Source organism: Zootoca vivipara, chromosome 1, assembly GCF_963506605.1.
Source record: "Zootoca vivipara chromosome 1, rZooViv1.1, whole genome shotgun sequence".
Classification (NCBI taxonomy): Eukaryota; Metazoa; Chordata; class Lepidosauria; order Squamata; family Lacertidae; genus Zootoca; species Zootoca vivipara.
The window spans coordinates 124,791,190-124,816,698 of NC_083276.1; the positions used below are offsets into that span (position 1 = coordinate 124,791,190).

The following is a 25,509-nucleotide window of genomic DNA, read 5'->3' on the forward strand; positions in this document are numbered from 1 at the left end:
TACTTAAGAGGCAAGAAATTCTATCAAAGCGGCTGAAATTACAACCACCTGTCAGATAGCTACCTGGACTAGAGATGAGCATGTCACAACATGACTACAACTAAAAAAAAAAAAAGATCTCATTGGTACATCTTGTCACAGCACTCGAAGAGACTTGCAGCTAAGGTTCTGAACAAAGACACTGAACACTGAACCTAAGCAAGCAAATAAACACTAACAATAAATCTAACCTTGACAAACAAAAACTGATTGGTACACCTAACCCAAGAATGGCTACAATGTTTGGTTCCTACTAAAACTCAACAATCAGAAAATTGAAAACTAATTTTATATTCCTATGCAAGTCATCTATTATTCAGAAGCTTAGGAGGACCAAGAGCCAATGATTTTTCCAGGCACATTCATTTAAATAGTTTATAATAATTACGTGTGTTGAGAGGTTCTCTGTGTTAATTGCTTATTCCTGGAACCTGGAAAGAGATGCTATGGGAGGTGAGTGGTTCAGCAACAAAAAAATGTATGCTCACCATCTGGTATAGTCCCAGAAAAGAATCCTAACATGCAATAAGTACAGGATCCTTCCCACTCTTTTCTCATAAACAAAAGCACAGAGGTGGCCATATAATCACGTCTACAGTATTTGGAAACAAATCCAGAGCATTTTACTAATCTAGTGCCTAAGCCTTTGCAGCACACTATCATACTTCAAGTTCTTCTAAGCAATTAGGAAAGTTACCAACTTGTTGCAAAAAACAAACTGAGGATCTCAGGAGCTTCAACAATGTATCACATTTCATAACTGACTACAAGGCATATACCAGGGGTCAGCAACTATTTTCAGCCGTGGGCTGGTCCCTCAGACCATGTGGTGGGCCGGACTATATTTTGGAAAAAAAAATATGAACAAATTTCTATGCCCCACAAATAACCAAGAGATGCATTTTAAATAAAAGCACACATTCTACTCATGTAAAAACACGCTGATTCCCGGACCATCCACGGGCCGCATTGAGAAGGCAATTGGGCCGCATCCGGCCCACAGGCCTTAGGTTGCCTACCCCTGGCATATACTGTACAACCAACTACTGATCTAGAAAAATCAGTTAAGTTATACTAAATAGATTCCATCTATAAAATGTGACATTTCTTGTTCTACTTGCAACATATAAGGTACCAGATCACACCAAAAAGAGAATGAGTTTCTGTAAAATATGAAATAAAGGAGTCAAATTTCACATATCCCAATTTCAGCTAAGCTAGCTAAATATTTGAAGACCTGTACTTGATTTTGTCTTTTCTAAACCTTCTAACATTCAGCTTTATTGGGTGCCCCTGAGGGTGAAAAACCTCTCCATCCACTTTCTCTATATCATGCATACGGTAATTCTATACACCTCTATCTTTCCTTTAAAATAAAAAAGTTATTTAACCCTTTTCCATCTCCAACCCCTTAATCATTTGGTTGCCCTTCCCAGCTCTACAATATCCTTTTCGAGATGAGGGGACCAGAACTGTACAGACTATTTCAAGTGTGGTTCCCCCACAGATGTGTATAACACCATTATGATACTGGCAATTTTGAATCCCTTTCCTAATGAACTCTAGCATTGGCATCTGCTTTTTTCACAGCTGCCACACACAGGGCTTGCACCTTCACTGATACTGTGTCTCCAAGGTCCCATTCCTAATCAATCACTCCATTAGCATAAATGTGAAATTAATATTTATTTATTTTTGCCCTAATGTGCATCACTTTATATCCGCTAACAATGAATTCAACTTGCCATTTCACTGTCTAGTAGTCATCCAGTTTGGAGAAATCCTATCGGGAGTTCTCTGTAACCCCTTTTTTGTTTTAAACACCCCAAACAATTTGGTATAATCAGTAAACATGGCTGCCACACAGTTCAGCCCCTAACTCTCTACCTCATAATATCTAAAGACATTCACTGAAGATACTCCAAGAATACAGTTTTATTATACAGTGTTTTAATATACAGTGTTCAGAAGAATGCAGCTCATCACCCAAAAGCTCTGGAGGCTGAAGAAATAGCTGAAAAGGCATAACAATAAACACAAAAAGCTCATAAGCCAACTCGTTTAAGCGTTTGTCCTGAGAACATATTTTCTTACCTTTTTACATGCTCCCACCACCAGTTTCCCTAGAAACAACATCATGCAGTCATCCTACACTAAACCTGAAACACTATTGTCAGCTTCTGTGTGATAACTCAACCGACGCAAAGCAAGACTGATTTCCAATCCATCTTTCGTCAGCTCCTATATAACAGGTTTGGCTTCTCTTATGCTAAATCCAACACTGAAGATTGCCTTGTTCAAATAAAAACCTGACTTTTCTCTGTTCCTAACACATGCAGTTTCCCATTCCAGGTCAGTTTTCATTTCCTGATAAAAGAATTTCTGTCCTTGTCAAGTTCATCTCTTGAGCTACATTAAATGTAAAGACAAAATGCTTTTAAAATGTGGTCAAAAATGTGGAAGACTTTCTTCCAAGTTTCTAGGTAAGAAGAAGAAGAGATGCAGAGAGCCATTCTGTTTTGAGTAGCCTACTTCTTCCCACTCCCATCAATTTTTAAGCGGTTATGCAGCAGTAACAACCACAAAAATCTCTCATTACTGAGCAAGACTCCTAAGACTGCCCTTTCATACATTGCTGTGCACTTTGTACAGTTCCCCAAAAGCCACACACACAGGCCATTAAAAAAATAACAACATAAAACACTGGCCAACAACCTTACGATAAGCGTGGGTGGGAGTGTGTTCTACACTTAAGTGGTACACATTCTACATTGCAATTTCTATTCTCTGGAGTGCTAGAACACCACTAACATGGAAAGAACTTATTCGTGTCTCAACTTGTAGAGCAGCATGGCACCGAGTTATCCCATGTGCACAGATACCTGTAAATATACAGTCCATGCCACAAGCACACAAAGACAGTAAGGTTCCTCTTCTGTGAGTAGAAATGCAGTGAAGCAGACAACTATTTTGCAAATCCCAGTTCAGAAAATAAATGCCTTTTGTTTTAACAATGCCAATCAAAATAGGCCTTGACTCAAGGAAGGGTTGAGCCAAACTAACAAGATCTATCTGAAAATTTCCTAATAGAAACATAGAAAGCGCAGAGTATATCTGCTGGATTTTCAGTCTACTGTGTTATTTTACTTGCTTTTCACCATACTGTATAAGCACTACTGTCCGGCTAAAACTATCATTGAGACCAGACTCTGAATAGGGTTAAGCTGGCAACTATAATGGCAACAACATTATGTTACCATGGAACAGCTCCGAAATGCTTCAAGGAAATACACATTTGTGTAGCTATTTTAGGAGAATCAAGATGCTCAGCTTTGGGTTCTCTTATCCAAACGTATCTCGAACAATCTAGCTCGAGTAGATCAGCGGTTCTTCACATCTCCTAAGAGAAGTCACCATATGTGCATGAGTAATGTTAACAAGCAGAACTGTGCCAAAAATGATTATTCAGTAGTTAGTCAACATTAAAATATAAACGGAACAGATAGAAGATTAAAAAGAATGTTAAAACAGAAAGTGACAGACAGGAAACTTTTTTCTTAACCACACTTATTGGCAAGTCTTTGGGTCTTTTCTCACAACTCACCTGCTCATTTCAGATTTAAGTTGTAAATTACACAGGAGTGCAGCAGTCCATTGTCCTAGACCTAGATAATGCTTAAGGATCCCAATATAAGCTAGGATCTGTTTAGGGAGAAAAGAAGCTCCCAGAACAGGCACCTCAACCAAATTTACCTTCATTTGAGGCTGGTGTCATGGGTGACTGATTCAGCTAAAAAGAAAAAGAGAACATGAAATGAGCATCCCAATACTTGCTCTTACTAGGAGTATGACCTGATCATTCTCTTAATTTCCATCCATTTTCAGGGTTTTTGAGACAGAACCTCCAGAAATCTCTAGAAGTAAGAAATATAGAGCACCTTTTATTGAGCAATATAGTTTCCAGCTGCTGCAAGCAGTATAAATAGTATGTAAACCGCTGACAGCATTGCTAACTGCTGAAGGAAATTGCTAGCTTTTTAAAATTAAAGTTCAAATGCTTTAATTGCAGTGAGAATCACACCCAATGTGTAAAAACAAGTACAGTTGTACAACCAAAAGAGAAATCATAAACAGAGTTCTATGCAGAAACAGATGCTACAAATTATAATTTCCCAATAAGCTTCATGTCCCATGTCCTAGTGCCAAACCAATTCCTCTCAAATCATGGCAACTGGAATCTCAAAACCCATTCAGAATCATTAACAAATCTATATACAATTTCAGATTCAAAACTGTATTATACAAATAACAGCAACATGAAATTTAAGTGAGATACGCAAGAATAATCAGTTCTTATTCCTAGTATATCTGTTGGCTCCTAAAAGGCAATGCTAAAAGGCAATGGAGCCAATAGTAGTTGAAACCTGGTTGTTCTAAACACAGAGATAACTTCTGGCCGTATAAGACTTGCTGTGCCAACAACAAATAAAGCTTTGGCTAGGCTGCCACAGGGCAACGTCAAGAAGCATGACATCATATTAGAGAGATGTTCACTGGACATTGATAGCAGATATGCATTGAGAGCTGAGCTTCCAAGTGTCAAATCTGCCCACCAACTGGAATAATTTCTCTCAGGATGCCCCCACAAGTCTGTAGAGTGCAGCTGGTTACAACCAAGAATACAATATTTCCTGTTATGGCTCCTGCCTTTGGAATGCGCTCCCTAGGGAGGTCACGTGGGGTCTTCATTGCCATCATTTAGGTACCACAACAAACACACAAGACGTAACCGGCTGTGCATTTACATAAATAATGTTCTTCTATATTTTCCAATAATGCTCTTCTATACTGGATTGTTATATGTAGGTCACACTCTCAGACCTAGTAAAGTAAGAATATCAGAGCATCGATCTAGGATTAGGAAAAATGTAATAGACGCTCCTTTAGTACAACATTTCATTCAAGCATCTCATTCGGATGAGGACATGACATTTTTTGTAATTTGGGTATATCTAGGTCCAGTAGAATGAGCTAAAAAAATCCTCATGCAAAAAGGAACTAGATTTATTTTTCTACTTGATTCCTTACATCCCTCAGGTCTGCATACTGAAATTGATTATAGTTGTTTTTATGAGTTATTATTAATGTTTATATGTATAACACCTGTGCATGGATAAAGTTTGTTTTACATCTGTTGTGCTAAATGGGTCACTTTAAGAAGGAAACTTTGCAGCTGTAGATTGCCGTCACCTGTAACTAAAATCAATACTGTACTGCGCCTGTCTATATAACCTTACATTGCAACAGTTGTTGTTTACTGCAGCAACCACTATGTCATAAGATCCATAATCTTGATATACTACATATGGTATGTACACCTTTAGTACAATTGTTTATATTATTTTTAGTTGTTAAAATATGTTGAAATACGACATTGTATTCATTTATATTATTTAGAACATGTACAACTGACGAAGCCCAGGAGGGTGAAACAAGGCCATTATTCCAGAAATTCTTGTCAAGATCTGTGGAACTGTAGCAAGCTCCCATTTGGATTTTATGAATATACAAAGACATACATGGAAGAGAAACTAACAAATATTTGGACTTTATGAATGAACTGATCTATTGGGACTTTTGTTTACTTTGTTGAACTTTATGTGTTGATTATGTATGAGAGAAATATTTGATATTGTGGAAAATATAGAAGAGCATTATTTATGTGAATGCACAGCCAGTTACGTCTTGTGTGTTTGTTGAATGTATTTCACATAACCCCAGGTTTGATGTTGTTTTGCAAATCGTTTAGGTACCAAGCAAAAACTTTTGTTTTCCAAGGCTTTTGAGAATTGCTAATGTTAGCATTTTAAACTTGGATAACTTTCGTTTTACTAACTATATGATGCTGTCACTGTTCTCATTTGTTTATTTAATTGTTGTAAAATTGCACTTTGTTTACTATTTTTTAGCAGACCTGGGAACATGAAAAGAAATTAAAAGAATAAGTGGTACGGTTAAATCAACCACTTCTGTGGCTTCCTATTACTATGTTTCCAGAATATACATTTTGCCCAGTTTTGCATCTACTTATCTATTCCATGAGTATATACTTAGAATATGGTATGAGACATTCAATGGAAAGATTCCGAAATACTGACAAAGCCAATTTAACAATTTTAGGCCTACAGCCACATACACAAGATGTCTCCCTTTCTTAAATGAAATGGAGAAACTGAATACACAAAGGGACTCAGTGCATCATATATATGTGTGTGCCTGACTCTGGCAACAGAAGACGTTACTATAATAAGAGGGAGCTCGTCAGAGCACAGACCAGCAAAGCGCCAGGCAGAAACACACAAAAACTGTTACCTATGCTGTACGGACAAATGAATAATCTCACTAATTAATACGATGCTTAGGTTACATATCATATGTTTATGGAGGGAGGGAAGAATTACTTATCCTAAAAAAATAGGTGTTTTTAAAGCTCGCATTAAAAAACTACCCAAAAAAGCCCTATGACATTTTATGCCCTGCTAGTGGAAAATATTGCTGCAACAGGTACACAAGAAAAATAAATAAAATGAACAAGATTCTCTGCCCTCTAATACTAGCTTAATAATTTACTATGCTACTGAATAGTTAAATACAATGCTGCCTATTGTTTACATGGCACAGTTATTCTTCAGATCTGAAGCCAACAATCCAACAATAATACAGAAACCAGCTACTCCTCAGGTATGAGAGAGATCATTCTAAAGCAGGGGTCAGCAAACTTTTTCAGCAGGGGGCCGGTCCACTGTCCCTCAGACCTTGTGGGGGGCCGGACTATATTTTGAAAAAAAATATGAACGAATTCCTATGCCCCACAAATAACCCAGAGATGCATTTTAAATAAAAGCACACATTCTACTCATGTAAAAACATCAGGCAGGCCCCACAAATAACCCAGATGCATTTTAAATAAAAGGACACGGTCTACTCATGTAAAAACATGCTGATTCCCGGACCATCCATGGGCCGGATTGAGAAGGCGATTGGGCCGCATCCAGCCCCCGGGCCTTAGCTTGGGGACCCATGTTCTAAAGTGTTACATTTGGCAAACTTTCCCAGCCCCCCATCCCTAAGCTAAAAGCTGAGGAGGTGATGGACTGACTGACTGGTGATTCCTGTCTCTCTGCAGGTCCAATCTTAGCAATAAGACTAGGGGGCTGTTTACTGCTTGACCACGGCAACAAGTTTCTCTCATAAAGGAACGAAGTAACAAGCCCCTATTTCCTGCTCCCACACAGGAAAGGGAAGCAGAAGGTTTCCTTCACTACCACTGTGGAGAGACACTATGCAACTCTGAACAGCAGCCAAATCCCATGCACTCCATAGCACCCTTTCCTGCAGGCTACCCGCAATCTTGTGGCCACAATTTTTGGCTAAGCTATCAAGGTCATCGCCTTCAGGTTAAGTATGCTTCAGGTTAAGTACAGACTTCCGGAACCAATTGTGTTTGTAAACCGAGGTACCACTGTAATCAAATATAATTAAGAACAAACTCTTTGGCAGCAGCTTTCCATGGTCAGGTAGTAGCATTTCCCAGCATCTATCAGATCCTTTTAATTGGAGATGCCAGGGATTGAACCTGGGACCTTCTGAATGTAAAGCATGTGCTTCATCACTGAGCTATGGCTCCTCCTCTATCTCAGTGGCAGCGTAATAAGTGTAGCATTATAAAGAAATACAGCAGCTAGGATTAGGACAGAGAGAGGGAAATGGGAACAAGGAATGTCAGGTGCTAGCAAGTTGGTCCGAGAAGACTGTTTGGCTTGATATGCCCTACAAAACGATCTAAACCTCCATTTAATCTCTGATATAACCTGTACATCCCCCCCCCAACCTCACATTCAGGAAGTACCTAAAATAACTTTTCTTTTGGGAGGTACTATACAAGTTTCCCTAGAACTTAGATGAGGATAGCAAAGCAACTACAACCATCACCTGATCAAGCAGCCTTTGCAACAAAACAGAACAAAAACTTTTTGGCACCCCATGGCGTCTCCACATTGAATAACCTGCCACACAATATTAAAACGAGTCTGAGAAAAGGCAATATTTTACGGTAGTGACTCACTACAGCAATCTTAGTGGCAAATATTCAGTTTGCCATTGCTACCAACATTTACTAATACATTCATGTGAAGTTACATTTCCGACTGCATTATAATGCTTTTGGCTTGGTTCCAGATATGTCTTGTGCTAGCAAAATGACCACTTCTGTTTAGGTAAATCAGATTAACTGAATCCCTCCAATTTCCCAGTTCTTCTGCTGTGCCCATTCAACACAGATCCAGAGGGTGCATCAACCCTTTACGGGGAGCACAGTGGCCTGCAGTGGGAGAAGAGCCAGGAAAATCCTGCAGCATGAGCAGAGTTCTGCGAAATCTTCTCTGGATGCAAACCTTACCACTTAGATAAAGTGTGCATCATCTCTCAAGTTGGGTGCACATGTCACATATATGTGTTGTTACTGTTCAGCATTCATTGTCCTGTAGCACAAACAGAAGGACTAAACAGATGCTTCTCTCATAATTAAAACAACTGATTTAACATTAAACTGCCTGACATGTGAGTAGCTCATTGCTCTTTAATGCAATTCCTCACAGACGGTGACATACTTTTGCTTATTGTTTTCACAAACCAAAGCTTTCTGAATGTTACATGAAAGCTTTCCAAGGGATCTGTGTATATGTTAATTTGTTCCTTTGAAAACTGCTTTGGATTATTTTTTAAGATAAGCAACATTTTTTTAAAAAAAAAGATCACCATCATCTGAAAAGCCAGTGATCCCAGTTGATGTTAGCCCTAGTGTCTGAAGAGTACAATTTGTGAGGTTGTTCTGGGATCACATCCGACAGGAGGACAGACAGAAGAAAAGTGTTGTGTGCCTAGTAAGAACCAGGAAGAGGAGAGGGAGGGAAACCCAGGAAGGAAAAGCAGGTGCAAGGCATGTAAACATTTTAGAAATATAAATTATACTTCAATTTGGTAAAAATAGTGTCCCCATTTTACCAATTATCTATAATAAAACAGAGTATGCAAATACTATTTTACACTAAACAAAATCTATTCAACTCCAAAATGCATATATGTACAGGAATACCAGCTGCAGCCTTAGAAGATATGAAGATTTCAGGATGATATGTAAGGCAGTTTTCCAGAAGAATTCTAGTCCTATTTACTCAGCAGTTTATATCGTACTTTCCTCTCAAACAAGTGTGTACAGGAATGCAACATTAGTTTTAGAATTAGTCAAACTGTAATTATCAGTTATTCATTGCTGTTTATTTTTCTGGGAGGGCAAAATACATGCCCAATATTTCCGCAAAACATGCAATTCAAGCATTACAACTAGAAGTGGGAGGCATGTCAGCACATGACAAAGCAGAACAGATTTAAGTGCCTGAAGTTTTCCCTTGTAAGATATACACTTTGAGATGAGGCTTGTTGTCTAGTGGGATCAATTCCAAAAACATACTAGGAAAGGGAATCCCTGGAAGCACATTACATCATTGAGTAAGAAATCCAGTTAGAGAACCTGTAGCTAACTGGAATTCTTTCACTTCTTCATTACATCATCTGAATGAAGGATCACAAAATTATTAAACCACTGTAGTCTTTGAGCTATGTAGGATGTCAAATATCAGGTGTGCAAATATAGACATTCACTTATAGAGGTAAGTGAATGCCTACACCACATGAAACAAATGTAGCATAATCCACTATAAACATCTACATAAGAAAATGGAAAATGCCTGCTCAGTGAAGTGCTTTAGGAATTTTCCTTCATACTCCATTAAAGAAAATGCTATTGATCAAGATTGGCTGATGAAGCATTGAACGAAACAGATTGGTTATCCGGAAACTTTGTTCCGGCGATATTTGGTGACAGACTATGTATATACCAAACTTTTGAATTATTCTAACGTGACTGGTGAAGATTTAGAGACTTTGGTTGCAATTTCTGATCATTTGTTTTAGTCTATAAATAGTGTTTATTGCAGGGGTAGGCAACCTAAGGACTGTGGGCCGGATGCGGCACAATCGCCTTCTCAATCCGGCCCGCGTTCAGTCCGGGAATCAGTGTGTTTTTACATGAGTAGAATGTGTCCTTTTATTTAAAATGTATCTCTGGGTTATTTGTGGGGCCTGCCTGGTGTTTTTACATGAGCAGAATGTGTGCTTTTATTTAAAATGCATCTCTTGGTTATTTGTGGGGCATAGAAATTCATTCATTTCCTACCCCCCAAATATAGTCCGGCCCACCAAATGGTCTGAGGGACGGTAGACCGGCCCACGGCTGAAAAAGGTTGCTGACCCCTGGTTTAGTGCCATTGTTATTGGCCATCGTGTTGTGTTATTTTGTTCACACTGGCTCCTAGGCAGGGCTGGGCAATGGGCTCCATTGGGGTGGTGAATGCTTCCCTCTGTGAGGGAGTCTTCCTGGATAACCACTTAAAGAAGTGGTTATTAAACTGCTTATTTAAGAAACCGGCTATTATGGCCAATTATCACCCAGTCTCAAATCTTCCATTCCTAGGCAGGGTGATTGAGCACACTCTAATCTGGAGGATGTGGACCATTTGGATCCCTTCCAGTTGGGATTCAGCCTCCATCATGAGAATGAAACCACCTTTGTCACACTGGTTGATGTCCTCTCCTCCATGCTTTATAACATTTATATGAAGATGGTGGGAGAGATCATCAGGGGGTTTGGGCTGGGTGTTTACCAGTATGACACCCAGCTCTACCTCTCGTTTAAGTCAGAAGTGGTGAAGTCAGTGAATGTACTCTGTGAGTGTCTGGAGGGGGATGGAGGATGGATGGCGGTTAACGGATTGAGGTTGAATCCAGACAAGACAGATATACTGTTTTGGGGGGGGGGAGGTGTGGGGGACTCCCAGGTCCTAAATGGTGTAACCGTGCACAGCCTAGGAGGTCATTTTGTACTCACAGATGTTCATGGAGGCGCAGGTAAATTCTGTGTCCAGGGTGGCTGTTTACCAGCTGCATCTGGTACCCCTGCTGAGACCCTAATTGCCTGCACACTATCTCACCAGAGTGATACATCCTCTGGTTATCTCCTGCTTGGAATAGAACAATGTGCTTTACGTGGGGCTACCTCAGAAACCACAACTAATTTACAATGTGACAGCTAGACTGTGGAGTGGCCGCCAGGATCATATAATGCCAATTCTAAAGGATCTACATTGGCTCCCAGTACGTTTCCGAGCCAATGCATATCTGAAGGAGCATGTCCACCCCTATCGTTCAGCTCAGACAATGAGGTCCAGCTCCAAGGAGCCTTCTGACGGTTCCCTCAAAAGAATTGAAGTTACAGGGAACCAGACAAGGAGCTTTCTCAGTAGTGGCGCTTGCCTTGTAAAATGCCCTTCCATCAGATGTCAAAGGGATAAACAACTTTTAGAAGACATCTGAAGGCAGCCCTGTATAGGGAAGGTTTTAATATTTAATATTTTATTATGTTTTTATATTTTGCAGGAAGCAGCCCAGGGTGGCTGGGGCAACCCAGTCAGATGGGCAACGTATAAATAATAAAATTATTATTATTAGCTACAGGATATTTTTCTTTACCCCCACTTCCCTTTTTGAACTAAAAGGTAACAAACAATATTAAAGAAGAGATAAACACATGGCCTATTCCTTTGTCCATTTGGTCATGTGGGATTTAATTTTTAAACAATCACTTCAAAATTATCTAACATGCTGAATTTGTTACTGTTAAGTCTTTTTTGCAATGCAATAATTTTAAAAATAGTTTTACTAACACACACACACACACAGAGAGCTACAACTGCAGTGGGAAAAGAAAAAGTATGAAACGGTTCTTAGCAGATTTTTAGGCTATTGCCATCAGGTCTTGCAAAAAGAACAGTAAGCCTGCTTTCTCTACAGTGTTCTTTCCTTAGGATACCTTTGGACAACACTAATCTTCAAAGAGGCTCAGAGTTTTCATTTCATTGAACAGATTCAATCAATTAAATATGTAGTGAAATGTTATTCATTCGTATTGCCTATCCTAAAAAATGCTAGAAGGTGAACACATGGCAAATTAGCCCATAGTTTCCTTTAAAACATGACTCTACTGTGTACTGTACCAGAAACAGAATGGTACCTAATTCACATGAGCCTGAAGGGAATTTCACAGTTTGCCATGTGACATGGGCAGGCTGCTGTTTGAGGAAAAACAAGTCTAATGGCCCCTTTGGACTCTCAGAACTAGATTCACTATTTTTTAGATCCTACTATCATTCACAATCCAGAGTAACACTTGCAATCAAATTCACGTATTTCAATACTAATATTCCATAAAACTCAGGGCTGTTTTCACAGTAAACAGGGGCTGGGGATGAAGAAAGACTCCATATTTTCAGCTGTTAAAGTCCCCTCCTCCTTTTTTAAGCTGCTTGGTTATTTGCCATGGGATGTGTTAAGGCAAACCCAAGGGGAAAATATTATATTTGTAACAGCTGTAGTTTCCCTTCCAAGAGCTCACTTGTCAATCCCCAGTGTCTTTTGCCGTCTTAAGTCTAGGGGATAGGGTTTATATGAGGTAGCTTCAAAATGGAAATGATGCAAAAACTGCAGGTGCCCAAATGGAACATTCTCTTTCATCCCTTTGTATCACAACCATCAGCTTCTACAGTGACCTGTAACACCTGCTGCAGAAGGCATTCCTTGTAGCATACAATGTCAGGTTTCTATTTAGATAATATTTACCTAGCCCATGAACAGAACTGCTGAAAGGACAGATTAACTGTAAAGCAATGTCACCTCAAGACCATCAGGTCTCATTTGTCTCAAATCAAGTTTCCAAGCAGTAAGGCTTTGTAATTTGGTATTTTAGGAGAATAGGGCAGGCTCAGTGGGGAGAAGAGGGTTGGACAATTCCTCTTGAGTGAGCATCCTTGTACAGTACAGATGCGATCTTTTATAATCAAAGCCCCCTGGCTTAGTCTTTGAAACCCATAAGTCTTTTTACTACATAAAAAAAGAGAGAACACAGAACATTTCTCCGTGTTGTCCTACTAATAAAGAGAGGGCAAGGAAAAAACCAACCCAAATGCAACAATGAACAGGAAGAAAATGTTTAGTCTGCTAAGCTCAACAGTGCAGAAATGTAGCAACAGCAACAGGTTTGGTCAAACATTCCCATTGTCAAAGGCGGGGATGACATTCTTAAGCAAAACATTTCAAGATCCAAAAAGCAGTAGCTTTCTGCTGCTTTTCTCTGACCAGGAGTATAGGTTGTTAGTCAAGGCTGCAGAAAGATAGAAAGAGCTACTGGGTAAACACTGCATATACCTTGGCAGCAATGACTGAGGATGACCTCATATCACATCTACAACGTGCATCTCATTACATTCATCTGCTTTCTGTTCTGAGAACTGTACAGATTAGAAGCCAGTTCCTAAGATCCACTAAGATGCACCCATTATGTTATTCCATGGATATCTCTGTAGATCCATAGATACCATCTGTCAGACAGCACAAGACTCTACACAAACCTCCCTTCAACCTTCCAAGAGACAGTCATGGGTCTTCCTGGGTCAAATCCAGGCCTCACTGAAGCCTACAGCAAGTGAGACACACAGAAAACTCAAGCACATTTCTGGACTATGCTAGGAGTAGAGGAAGTAATGATAAATTATGTAGGTTAAAATACGGGATGCAAACTAGATTGTAGGGGTGCAAGTAATGGTTTGGAAGCAACCCTCAAACTGTACATTAATTCAGTGTTTCCCAACCTTGTGCCTCCAGCTGTTTTCGGACTACAATTCCCATCATTCCTGACCACTGGTCTTGCTAGCTAGGGATGATGGGAGTTGCAGTCCCAAAACATCTGGAGGCACAAGGTTGGGAAACACTGCATTAATTCACAATTGCTATTTATGTTGCTTTGGGTCACTTTTATGAAAAAATAATAATTGCATTTATTAGTTATTATTTAGGAGCTGTATGTGTCTAGCTGCTGCTGTGTTTTACAGCTGCTGCATTTACAGACTTTTACAAAAGTTTTGAGAAAGAAGATTTATGCATAATCTTCACATTTTGCTATTGTTATCAGAGAAAAAAATTAGAAGAAAGTAATAGCATGTGTAGACCTATATAAACCCCCAAAGGAGTGCATTTACTATGCACATGAGGTGTGTGGGTAACAACTGTCAGAATTCTCCCTTGTTTTATGTTGCTTGAACAATTTTGCTCATTCTGCATAACACTTTTGAAGAGCACCACAAATACCTTATGTAATGTGCCTATGATAGCCTTTTGGGTGTGTTGGGCTGTCTAGAAACCCATGAATGTCTTTGGATACAGTAAAAAGCCCGAAGGTCAAAATACCAATGACTATGTTCTTAAATATCCTCTATCCCCCCCACCTCCACCCACTGAAACAAAAATCAGTGGGATAAACCAAAATTACAACTAATTTTCCTGTACAAAGAAAACGACTTTCCCCATCCCCTAGGCATGCTATTGCTAACAATATAGTTTTGCTCAGCCCCACAAGGCTCCAGAGGCAAGTCACAGCTTATGCATCTTGAGCAGTCTACACATCTAGTTAAGACCAATGTAAACATCAGCCCCACCCCCAACATATTAGCCTATTCTGCTACAGCAGGCAAATTGTGTGCCCAGTGAAAAGTGTTATGGATCCCTAAAAAGTAACATTATATGGCTGAGCATACTTAAACATCAGGAAGCAATATATACAGTTAACATGAACAGTTAACATAGAATGGACATCATAAACCAGTAAGCATATTTGCCTAAAGATATGGTACAATATTCTAATCCGATTTACATCTTATGTAAAGCCAAGCCTGTAAAGACAACTTTACTCCCACCTAGTTTGTCACTGCATCCCAGGAACTGGAGGGGCTATCCATCTATCAGACCTTCTCTTGAAGAAGATATAAACTATGAAACCAAATAAGGACACAAAACAGTAGTCCAAATGTTTTATATCTGGGGTGGCCAATTTAGTGCCCTCCAGATGTTTTGAATGACAAGTCCCATAAGACCCAGCCAACATAGACAATGTTGAGGAATAATGGGAGTTGTAGTCTACAACATCTGAAGGGCACCACAATGACTACTACGGTACTTGTTTAGATGTGAAGCTTGTTCTTTCACAAGCTCTTTTCTCCAGTCTTTAATTATCTCATAACAGAAGTTAACAAATGTTCTAAGATAACAGATTAATAGTTAATGGAAGCTTACTCTAAGGCATTTTAAATGTCTAACACAAACATGCTAAAAATTATCTCTCTCTTATAACTATTATAAGTTATCCTATTCTGCTTCTAGATGCAAGAAAATAAGCAAAACTTAGTAGAATTACTGTACAGTTTTATTTTGAACCATGAAACAGCTGCATACTCAGCCCTTTCAACACAGGAGAGATGGAACAGACTACACAGTTCAGGTGCATTAGCCAGCCAGCCTGCATAATGGCACTGACTGACAAGTAAGAATCATCTCCAGGAGACACCTTAACATAGATCTTACTCATCCCTTTGAATACCTACAAAGTCCCTAAAAGCAATTACTTGAGGGAACAAAGCTATAAATCAATAGAATTAATATCCTTGTCTAAGGAAATACTGAACTTGCACTTACCTCCCACTGTAGATTTTAAAACGCTGGTCTTCTGCTCTTCCTGGGGGAGGGGGAACCAGTTCACTATCAGCAAACCCACCAACCCAATCTATTATCTTAAGGAAACTGTATTCAAAGTTGAATGTACAGATGCTAATATGGCAGCTTTTCTCACTCTACTTCAAAAGCCTACATGTTTATATTAACACAATATGTGCCAATGTACGTCCACTATACAAGCTCTGTAGGTGGATGTCTGCATGTGCAATGTAGTCGAGAGGTTGCATAACCTGCAGATATAAATGTGTCCCTACTAAATTTGCCCAGTCACATTTCCCACACTATATCATGAGTTAATGTGTTAAGAGGAGGGTTCCCAAGCACCAATTGAGAAATGGGGGGGGCAGTGCAGTGAGGGACTTTGCTTAGAAAAGAATCGCTTCGACATCTCGGAGAACAACACAGCACAAACCAAAAGATGTATTGCCGACTAGAAAAGGGGTCTCCTCTCTTTATTCTGAAGGTGGGCAAAGCATGCTGCCAATCCTTCAAGGAAGGAGTAAACCTCGAGGGTGCAATGAGAGGCCTCAAGCACCTTGGGGGAGAAATAAAAATAAAACACCAGTAAGTGCAAGCTTGAAGCCAGGACATCATCAAATGTCTTGTAAGCAAAATGCACTGTGAGGCGATGTTTTGTGTTGTTGTTTTTTTTGTCCTGGAATGAAAACCGCCCCGGTAACAGCTGTGAGATTTTGGAGAAGGGGAGCTTAGCCAAAAAGCGAGTGGAGGAGTGAAATAAAGCTTTGCTTTGGGAGGAAAGGAACCCGGTCTTGGAAGAAGAGGGAGGAGGGCAAAGAGAAGAGATTGGGGGGGGGGAGAGAGAGAGAGAGAGAGAGAGAGAAATGGTCACGTCAGAGAGGCTCCACTTTGCCAAGGATAAGGAAAGGGCTGCTGCTGCTGCTGCTACCTGTTTATACTGTGGCTGTGCTCAGAGGAGGCTCAGAGCCAGAGCGCCGAAAGGAGGCCGAAGAAACACCTGCATGCAAAGAGGCGCAGGAGGAGGAAGGGGCAGCGAGGGTAGGAAGCTGTCACAGCCAAAAGCGGCGCCACAGCCGCTTCCGAAGCCCCCCGTCCAGCCCTTTCCCACCATCCTCCCTCACACCGAAAGCGGGGGACGAGAAGCGGGAAAGAGGGAGAGGCTCGCCTACCCACCTGCGGGAAGGACCGGCGTTAACCACAGCAGCCTCTCGCCGCCTCAGCCGCCGCCGCCGCCGCCACCACCACCATTACTGCTGGCGCTGTTGCTAATGCCTCGCTTTCTCCTTCTCCACAGCTTCCCCCTCCCTCCACCTCCGACCTCCCCGCGCTCACTCCTCCTCCAGTCCTTGTCAGCCTCTCCTGCAACGTAACAAGGCGCCCGCCCATTGGCCCGCCCCCAGCAAGCGCAGCATTCATTGGCTTCCCTCCGACGGGCACGCGGAGAGGGCAGGGGGGAAGACCTTACAGCCAATGGGGAAGCGCGGCGCCTCTCACAGCCTGAAGGAAAAGGGGCGGAGCTTCCGAACCCGGAAAAAGCCGCCTCGCCTTCTTTCCTTATGCGGAACCTCTTTAGCTCGGTTAGGTTTTCCTGACGAGCTTGGCAAGAGAGGACTGGCTTCCGTTTCCGGTTAGGCTCCCTGAAGTCCTGCTGAAAGGGTCACCGAACCTCCAGGTATGGGATAGTTACAGGTTCCTCCTGCTTTTAACGTTTGTTTGCCCCCCCCTACGGCTCCCCTTTTATGTTCCCTTCCGAGACTGGGAAGCCTTGTTCCTTGCCCTAATCATTAGGGTCACCGATAAAAGACGCAAGGCTTTCGAGGTGGTGGTTGGCTGTAGTTCGGTCTGTTCTGAACGGGGCTACTCAATACATCACGGTAGTTGATGCATCTTGAAATCAAAGGCATCTTGGTAGTCCGTTGAATCCCTTTAGTAACGGTCGGTCGATTAAGCAGATCTACCTTGCAGGGTTGTTGGGGAAACCCAGCCAGATGGGCGGGGTATAAATAAATTATTATTATTAGGATAAGGTAAAGGGCCCCTGGACGGCTAAGTCCAGTGAAAGGCGACTATGGGGTTGCTGCGCTCATCTCGCTTTTCAGGCTGAGGGAGCCGGTGTTTGTCCACAGACAGCTTTCCAGATGGCCAGCATGACTAAACTGCTTCTGGCACAATGGAACATCGTGACAGAAACCAGAGCACACAGAAACACTGTTTACCTTCCCGCCACAGCGGTACCTATTTATCTACTTGCATTGGCATGCTTTCGAACTGCTAGGTTGGCAGGAGCTGGGACAGAGCAACGGGAGCTCACCCTGTCATGGGGATTCGAACTGTCAACCTTCTGTTCAGCAAGCCCAAGAGGCTCAGTGATTCAGCTGTGGGGTAACCCTGGTGGAAGGACATGGCATTCTTAGGATACATAACGATGTGTTGTTGGGAGAGAGAAAGAAAACCCCACACCTGTCGAGTTATATGCACCTGTGCAGGAGAACAAATAGCGTTTCTGGTAGTGCTGTCAGGGAGAATCACCACAGTGGCTGCTCAGCTGAAGCTAATGTATACACAGACACACAAGGTAGAGCTGTCTGCGGGAAGCAAAATAAGAACATGCAGGTCACCGACAGTGGACAATCCTGCTGTTGGTCGTTTATGAATCACAAAATTGTGAAGATGGGGAATTGCATTGCTCATCATATCACAAATACTCATATCAGTAGCTCAACTGTTTTGTACACATTGGGACTGCTACTGATGTAGTTATTATATTGTAGAAATTTAGATTTTTTGCTGCTGTTTTTTTTGGGGGGGGACAGACACATAATGCTTTGAGATGAATTGAAATGCATTGTTTTGAAACTGTATGATACAAACCTCATAAATACCAGCTCGGTTAAGCAAGTCTGGATCCCTTGCAACAAAAAAGGCGTAACTGTGTAGCTGATATATCTATCTAGAAAGACTTTGAAAAATGTATATTCTGTGATGTTCTGAGTCCTTCAATCCTTATTTACATCATAGTCTCTACTGATCAGAAAGTCTACCAGTATGCCAGCCTGGCAAATAAGTTCACAAAAGACCCTAGCCCATCTGCTTGCACATTATTTATGTTTGGTTTCCTGTGACAAGCAATATTCTCCTCCAGCCATCATACAAGTAGCTATATTTGTGGCTGCTGTATACCAGACTTTAGTTTTATTTACAGGTGAAGGAATTCTTTAATGTTGAAATTAGGGTTGCTGTGCTGGTTAGTTTAGTAGTTTGATAATGTCAGCAGACCACCTAGGTTGAGTGCAGTCAAGGGTTGTAAAATATTCCAAGATTGCTGCAGCATGGGTTCGTAACTTCTTCAATATCCTTATGGTGTCCTTTGCTAGCAAAGGAAAGACTGGATGCTGCTTGGCCCTTAGCTCTGCAGCAGTCTGGGCAAACAAAGTAGCATATCTAAGCTGCTCCTGCTGCCACCTCGCTTTGAAATCCTTGCCTAAAATGCTATTTGGACTTGGTATGCACTAATTGTTCCTAATTAACTTATGAAACAAATTTTTCCATGGAAAAGTAAAACACTGGGAGGGAGGGATATGTCCCTCATGTACTGGCTACTGCCTACATAGTACAACTGCATTTAAAAACTGAATTTTAAAAAAGAAATAGTTGCTGTTTGCTTTCTTCCGGTTTTCTTTTCGTCCTTTTTTTAAATGTTACCGCACCTAGTGTATGGGGATAAAAGCCAAAGAAAATAACTGATATTTTAATCATTTTATATTATTTTGACATTTTATAATAATTCATTACATTTCTTTTTTTAAAAAAACTTGTCTGTTGTTGAGATATCACATTAAATCACTTGCTCTTTGTAATTGGCATAAGTTTCACACTTGATGATAATGAAAACATCTTTCGTTGTTCAGCCATGTAATCCTATATGCATCTACTCAGAAGTAAATCTTGATGTTTTCAGTGGCGCTTACTTCCAAGTAAGTATTACAGGATTGCAGGCCTATAATAAGGCTTTCAAAACCACTTCTTCTTTGGCGACCACTTGTAGCCGAGTAAGATTGTCTTCCATAAACACGGTTTTAACAATGAGTCCGTAAGTGACTGGGAGGCCAATTCTGGACCCACACATCCTTCCACAGTGGGGACATTGGGTCCTGAATGGGAGTTGATCACGGTGTGGATTTGCCAAGCGTGCCTTCCTCTTAGCACGTTTCTCCCTTGCGTCCCAAGTTCGAGCGTCTTCAAAGTCCATGACACCTTTGGTAAAGGCTGTTCTCCAACTGGAGCACTCGCAGGCCAGTGTTTACCAGTTGCCTGTGTTTACACTACATTTTTAAAGATTTGCCTTGTTGTTGTTGTTTAGTCGTTTAGTCGTGTCCGACTCTTCGTGACCCCATGGACCATAGCACGCCAGGCACTCCTGTCTTGCACTGCCTCCTGTAGTTTGGTCAAACTCATGTTCATAGCTTCGAGAACACTGTCCAACCATCTTGTCCTCTGTCGTCCCCTTCTCCTAGTGCCCTCAATCTTTCCCAACATCAGGGTCTTTTCCAAGGATTCTTCTCTTCTCATGAGGTGGCCAAAGTATTGGAGCCTCAGCTTCACGATCTGTCCTTCCAGGGAGCACTCAGGGCTGATTTCCTTAAGAATGGATAGGTTTGATCTTCTAGCAGTCCATGGGACTCTCAAGAGTCTCCTCCAGCACCATAATTCAAAAGCATCAATTCTTCGGCGATCAGCCTTCTTTATGGTCCAGCTCTCACTTCCATACATCACTACTGGGATTTGCCTTGGGAGAGTCTTTAAACCTCTTTTGTTGACCACCAGCATTACGCTTTCCATTTTTAAGTTCGGAAGAGAGTAGTTGCTTTGGAAGATGATAGTCAGGCATCCGTACAACATGACCAGTCCAATGAAGTTGATGTTGAAGAATCATTGCTTCAACACTGGTGATCTTTGCTTCTTCCAGTACACTGACGCTATTTGACCAGTCAGATGCAAGTGCATTATTAGCATTAGGCAGGTGGAGGGGCAGCAGATTCGAAAACAACAACAGGGAATATTAGTTGCTACTCATATACCAAAAGCTAAAATGTCATCCTTCGTTCTTGTCTTAAATAATTTATTCAAGGACTAAAAGCCTCGTCAGGGAACATCATGTCTTGAGAATATAAATGGTCATCTAAAATATATTGAAGTACCCATTAAAGATTTTTTTTTTCTAATCTGTCGAAAGAATGGGAAGATGCCAGTTCATTCATTCATTCCCTTTCGTTCTGGGTCTCAGTCTTGCAAAGTCTTTTCTATGTGCTTATCTAAGTGCTGAGTCAAATGAGTACTTTCAAGAGCAGAATGATGATTATGTCTTATGTACAGATCTGGAGTATGACTAATGCAAGTCAGTACATCTTGTTCGCAAGCAATAGAAGCTCCATGATCTTGTACAGCCATTCTTGGAATGCAAGCCATTTAAAAACTAATTTTAGAAGGAATTGTAATTAATAAAGCTTATTAAAATGCAGTTTATTGCAGCTTTGAACTGCTAAACACAATTTGTCTCTTAAAAATGGGGAATTTCCTCATTTGACTGGAGATAATGGTTAAAGATGCATTTTTGTACAGTTTCTTTACTTTATTTCATATTTCTTAAAAGGTAAAGGTAAAGGGACCCCTGACCATTAGGTCTAGTCGTGGATGACTCTGGGGTTGCAGCGCTCATCTCACTTTACTGGCCGAGGGTGCCTTACTGGGTTGTTATTTTAAAAAGAAGAAAGTTTTATTTGCATGGAAAAGTGAGTTCCCTGCAATCCATCCTCCCCCCTTGGCCACGCCCATGCCATAGAGTTATCAAGATTTTCAAAAGGAGAAGGTCCATAAATTTTGAAAAATAGGGAGTCGTCAGTAATTAGCTAATTGGGAACCACTGGTCTAGGGCCTTTCCAACCTACTGTCACTTAAAGTAGGTGCAGTTTTTAAAAGTTGCATTTAATCCATATGTCTCTTGCCTCAGGGAAACACTTCCATTGCAGGGGAATCATTTCCATAACAGTCAATGAGCCTTTTGTGAATTAAGTTCTTGCTATGTGAAGTGTTGTGCGAAATATAGTTGTATTGAGTGTCATGTAAATACTGAATTGTACCTTTGACATAACCTCATGATGAGCATGGCCAATCCCTCTACTCCCACTTCCATGCAGTTTTTTCATAGTACTTCTGCATGACCTTGGCAATACTGTACTGCTGGAGCATTCAAACAACTAGTTTTGACAGTCACTGCACACACACTGTTTATATGTAATTTCAGGAGACAGTTTTTCCAACTTGGTTTGCAAAAGAGAAGGATGGGGGAACAAAACCGTTCTTCCCATCCATCCCACAGCAAATGCTAGAGGGTGTCAGATGCTAAGTCGTGCTTGTGCAAATACAGCACTACTTAAATGTTCTACTCAAGTGCTGGGTGGAGATGTTGCACCCAGTTCTTAAAGGGCCTTAGCCAATTAGAGTATTATGAATTGCTATTATGAATAACTGCAGTTTGCTAACGAATACTTGACACATTTCTTATGTGGCCATTGTGTGGTGGGTGGTCAATTTTCTATTACTGTACAGTATTTTATAAAGAGAAGTCTGGATGCAGTTTGATAAATAACCTTGTACAATGTATCTTGTAAGAGCTGCTTTTCTTTTCTTTTAAATCTTTCTCCAGAAGCATGGGGCATGGTCATGAACATGGCCCAGTCAAAGTGGAATACCCTGATCCCAAAGTTTGGAAGGTAGAGGGGACTCCCCTACAGGATATCCAAGAAAGGTTGGCTCGGCGTGGTCTGAAGGATCCATGGCTTCGGTAAGAGCTGGCAACAATATGGACTTTCACTTGCTTTCGTCAGCCACAGACTTATTGTATAGCAGACAATATCCTCCTTTTACAAGAAAAGATCCAAAACCCTCTAAATAGGTTCAGGTTTTTTAAATGTCAGATCAGGAACACAATCCTCTGAAATACTGAGGATTGGTGTGGAGAACTGTCTTCAGCCCAGGGGCCACTTTCCCTTCCAAGGGCCATATGCTAGTGATGAGGGAGATCAGAGGCAAAAGAGGGCAGAGGAAAGAATGCAATTTTTTCCTTTGTACAGTAAGGAAGTTTATACAGGTAGTACAAGTGAACCACATAAGAGTTTTGCAAGGCAGGGTGCTGTAATATCTAGGAAAGGGATTGGGCATTCTTGGCGGTGTTTCTCAAATGTGGGTGCCCAGCTGTTGTTGGACTACAGTTATCACCCCCCCTAGCTGTGGTCAGGATGATGGGAGTTGTAGTCCAATAACAGCTGGAGACCCAAGTTTGAGAAACACTAGCCTAGAAAGTGTTCCCAGGGTAGCATTAAAGCATGTTGAAGAGCTGTTCTTTCAAAGAATGTATCATTCTAAAGTGGCATCAGAAGCTCAATGATTGCAGTAGACCGACAAGGAAAATTATATGGTTGCTTGTGAATTATAGCTGAATGGATTCTTATTAGAGACCACAAGCAGTAAACATGACCTGTAAGCAAAATCGATAATTAAAAGCGACAGAGCTCATAGAAAAGTCTAACTTAAGAGTGGGAAGGAGAGATGGGAAACTTTGCTTCCATGGACTTTATTTGCTATTTTAAGATCCATGGTGTTTTGGGCACCCCCCGCCCCACACTCCATCCCACATTATTCAAGGGGGTGGTACCATTCAGAGATACTTTGTGGGTGTTGCAGAGGGGAGAAGACGACAAGAAGCTTTCCTTCTATTAATCTCCTTAGGTTAACTGCTGTAAGGATACAAGCCTGAAAAACCACAACCATTTTCACTGTAATATTGCTTCAGGATACGTCATTAAATTTGTAGGCCAACATAGGCAGTTGTACAACTTTACTTCTCATTCATCTTTGCTGTTTTTGTCTTGCCTCTAGCAACGAAGCCTGGAGGTATATGGGCACCTTTGCAAAACCTGTCACTATCATGGATGTTCTCGGCAAAGGATTCAAATGGGGATTTGCAGCTTTTGTGGTAGCTCTTGCGGTTGAGTATACCTTTTTCCCTCCAAAGAAGGATAAGGGCCAGCACTGAGGATCATTTGTTTTCTCTCTTCCAAGCTACGAATCGATTGCTGTGATCTGACTTTGCATGAAAAGATGTGTATTAAACTTCTTTGAAAAGAAGGGCAGTGTGCTGTCTTTTTCTCACCTTCCATGGGGAAGGAAGAGGTTAAAACGCATCACCCGCTGATTACTATGCCTTATTGGATTGCTATGGCAAAGCAAGATATATCTTCCATTGGTTTATTTTTGTCCTAATTGCATTCTCTTCCATTTGACTGGCCCCGAGGCCAGGAGAAAGAACTAAAAGACCAACTTTTAGACTTGAGGACTCCTTTGTGTGCTGCCACCAGGAAGCCCTTGCCTATGAGCATACTCCAGATGGCTGCCGTAGCTGTTATATGCATTTCTATCCCACACCTCCTTACTTCCTTTATCTTTACAACCGCCTTGTGAAGTGGATTGGATTGAGGGAAGGTGACTAGCTCAAAAGAACCCAGGGAGCTTTGGAGCCAGAGTAGGGGTTTGAAACCAGATCTCCCACCATTAACCACTACTCTGTCCTGGCTTTCTTTAAAAACAACAACACATGGGTGTATGTTCCAGGCAGCATCTGGGCTTGTGTTTTGCTATTGCTGTACGGCCAAAGATGAGCTTACACTACAACAGCTGAACGGAATGCTGCCTTGAGTAAGGACTTTTATAAAAGCCTAAATAGAGATAGATATAGATATTAGGGTGGGTCATAATTTCCATCAGGCAATGAAACAATTGAAATATGCTCCTATGTTAAATTTTATTAATTACACAAAATGTAAGCATTTAGTACAATTTATACCTAAGTAATTAAGTATAATGTGATGTTTTGATGCAACACATAATATGAGTGGTGTTTTATTGTTTAATGTTTATGTTTACTTGTATAGTACACCGTTTGCTTAATTGTTCCATATAATTTGTTCAAAACCATTGGTTTTTCATGTAAATTATCAACATGCTTTATCTTAAATAAATAAATATTGCAGAAAATAATAGTATGCAACTATTATTGCTCTACATAAAATCTAAAAATTATGTTTATTAGTTCACAATTTAACATACTGAGAATAAATGAGTCAAATTCCTATGTTTTCATCACTCACTCGTAGTGAGGCAAAATTTCAATCTGTAGGAGCAGGGTCTAAATAATGACCGATTTGTCCCAAATTTGAAATTTGACTATGTTTATACCTCACACCTGATATAAGATCAAGGGAGGAAACATTTTCCCAAAAAAGTTTTTTTATGACCCACCCTAATAGATACATATGTATATAATTTGCGTTGTCTCCCTCCAGTGTTGTATGCCTTGCAAAGAATCCTAACACCTTTGTCTTTAAGAATGTTCAACTGTTTTCTCTTTGTTGTAGAGCACAAATTTCCACTTTTCACACTCCTGTTGCAGGGTTTCTTAGCTTTTAAGCTCCAGAACATATCAACTGTTCCTCACTAGCCATCTGGTCACCAGATTTTCAAAAGCATGAGGCAGTTAAAATTTTGGTAAACCTAGATATAGAGTGGGCTTATAATGCCTTGCCTGTCTTGTGAAGATACGTTGCAAAATCTGAAATATTTGGAACACACACTTGGGAAGTAGAAGTAGCTTACAGGTGCACAGGGCAGCTTACCTGCGGCTGTTTCAGTTAAAGGTTATCT

At 40.8% G+C, this 25,509-nt stretch overlaps 3 protein-coding genes across 8 annotated transcripts in view; 2 read left to right on the forward strand and 1 right to left on the reverse strand.

The window, feature by feature from the left end:
• The window catches only part of HYCC2 (hyccin PI4KA lipid kinase complex subunit 2), a 48,908-nt gene extending 31,859 nt beyond the window's left edge, over nucleotides 1-17,049 (reverse strand). For 2 of the 5 annotated variants that reach the window (XM_035137115.2, XM_035137097.2), the window contains exon 1: nucleotides 16,927-17,049. The gene's annotated coding sequence lies outside the window, so the exon portion shown is untranslated. The other 3 variants (XM_060281784.1, XM_060281775.1, XM_060281782.1) reach the window with 3 other exon arrangements.
• STRADB (STE20 related adaptor beta) overlaps nucleotides 7,446-25,509 on the forward strand; it is a 161,622-nt gene continuing 143,558 nt past the window's right edge. The window contains exon 1 of the mRNA XM_060281798.1: nucleotides 7,446-7,496. The gene's annotated coding sequence lies outside the window, so the exon portion shown is untranslated. The remainder of the gene's footprint in view (nucleotides 7,497-25,509) is intronic.
• NDUFB3 (NADH:ubiquinone oxidoreductase subunit B3) lies at nucleotides 17,271-23,937 on the forward strand. 2 transcript variants are annotated; one of them, XM_035137136.2, is made up of 3 exons: nucleotides 17,271-17,425; nucleotides 22,457-22,594; nucleotides 23,689-23,937. In XM_035137136.2, the coding sequence occupies exons 2-3, from the start codon at nucleotides 22,461-22,463 to the stop codon at nucleotides 23,843-23,845; spliced, it is 291 nt and encodes a 96-aa protein (XP_034993027.1). In that variant the 5' UTR covers nucleotides 17,271-17,425; nucleotides 22,457-22,460; the 3' UTR covers nucleotides 23,846-23,937. The 2 variants fall into 2 exon arrangements, with proteins under 2 accessions (XP_034993027.1, XP_034993037.1); XM_035137146.2 differs by having other exon boundaries at nucleotides 17,280-17,425; nucleotides 22,460-22,594.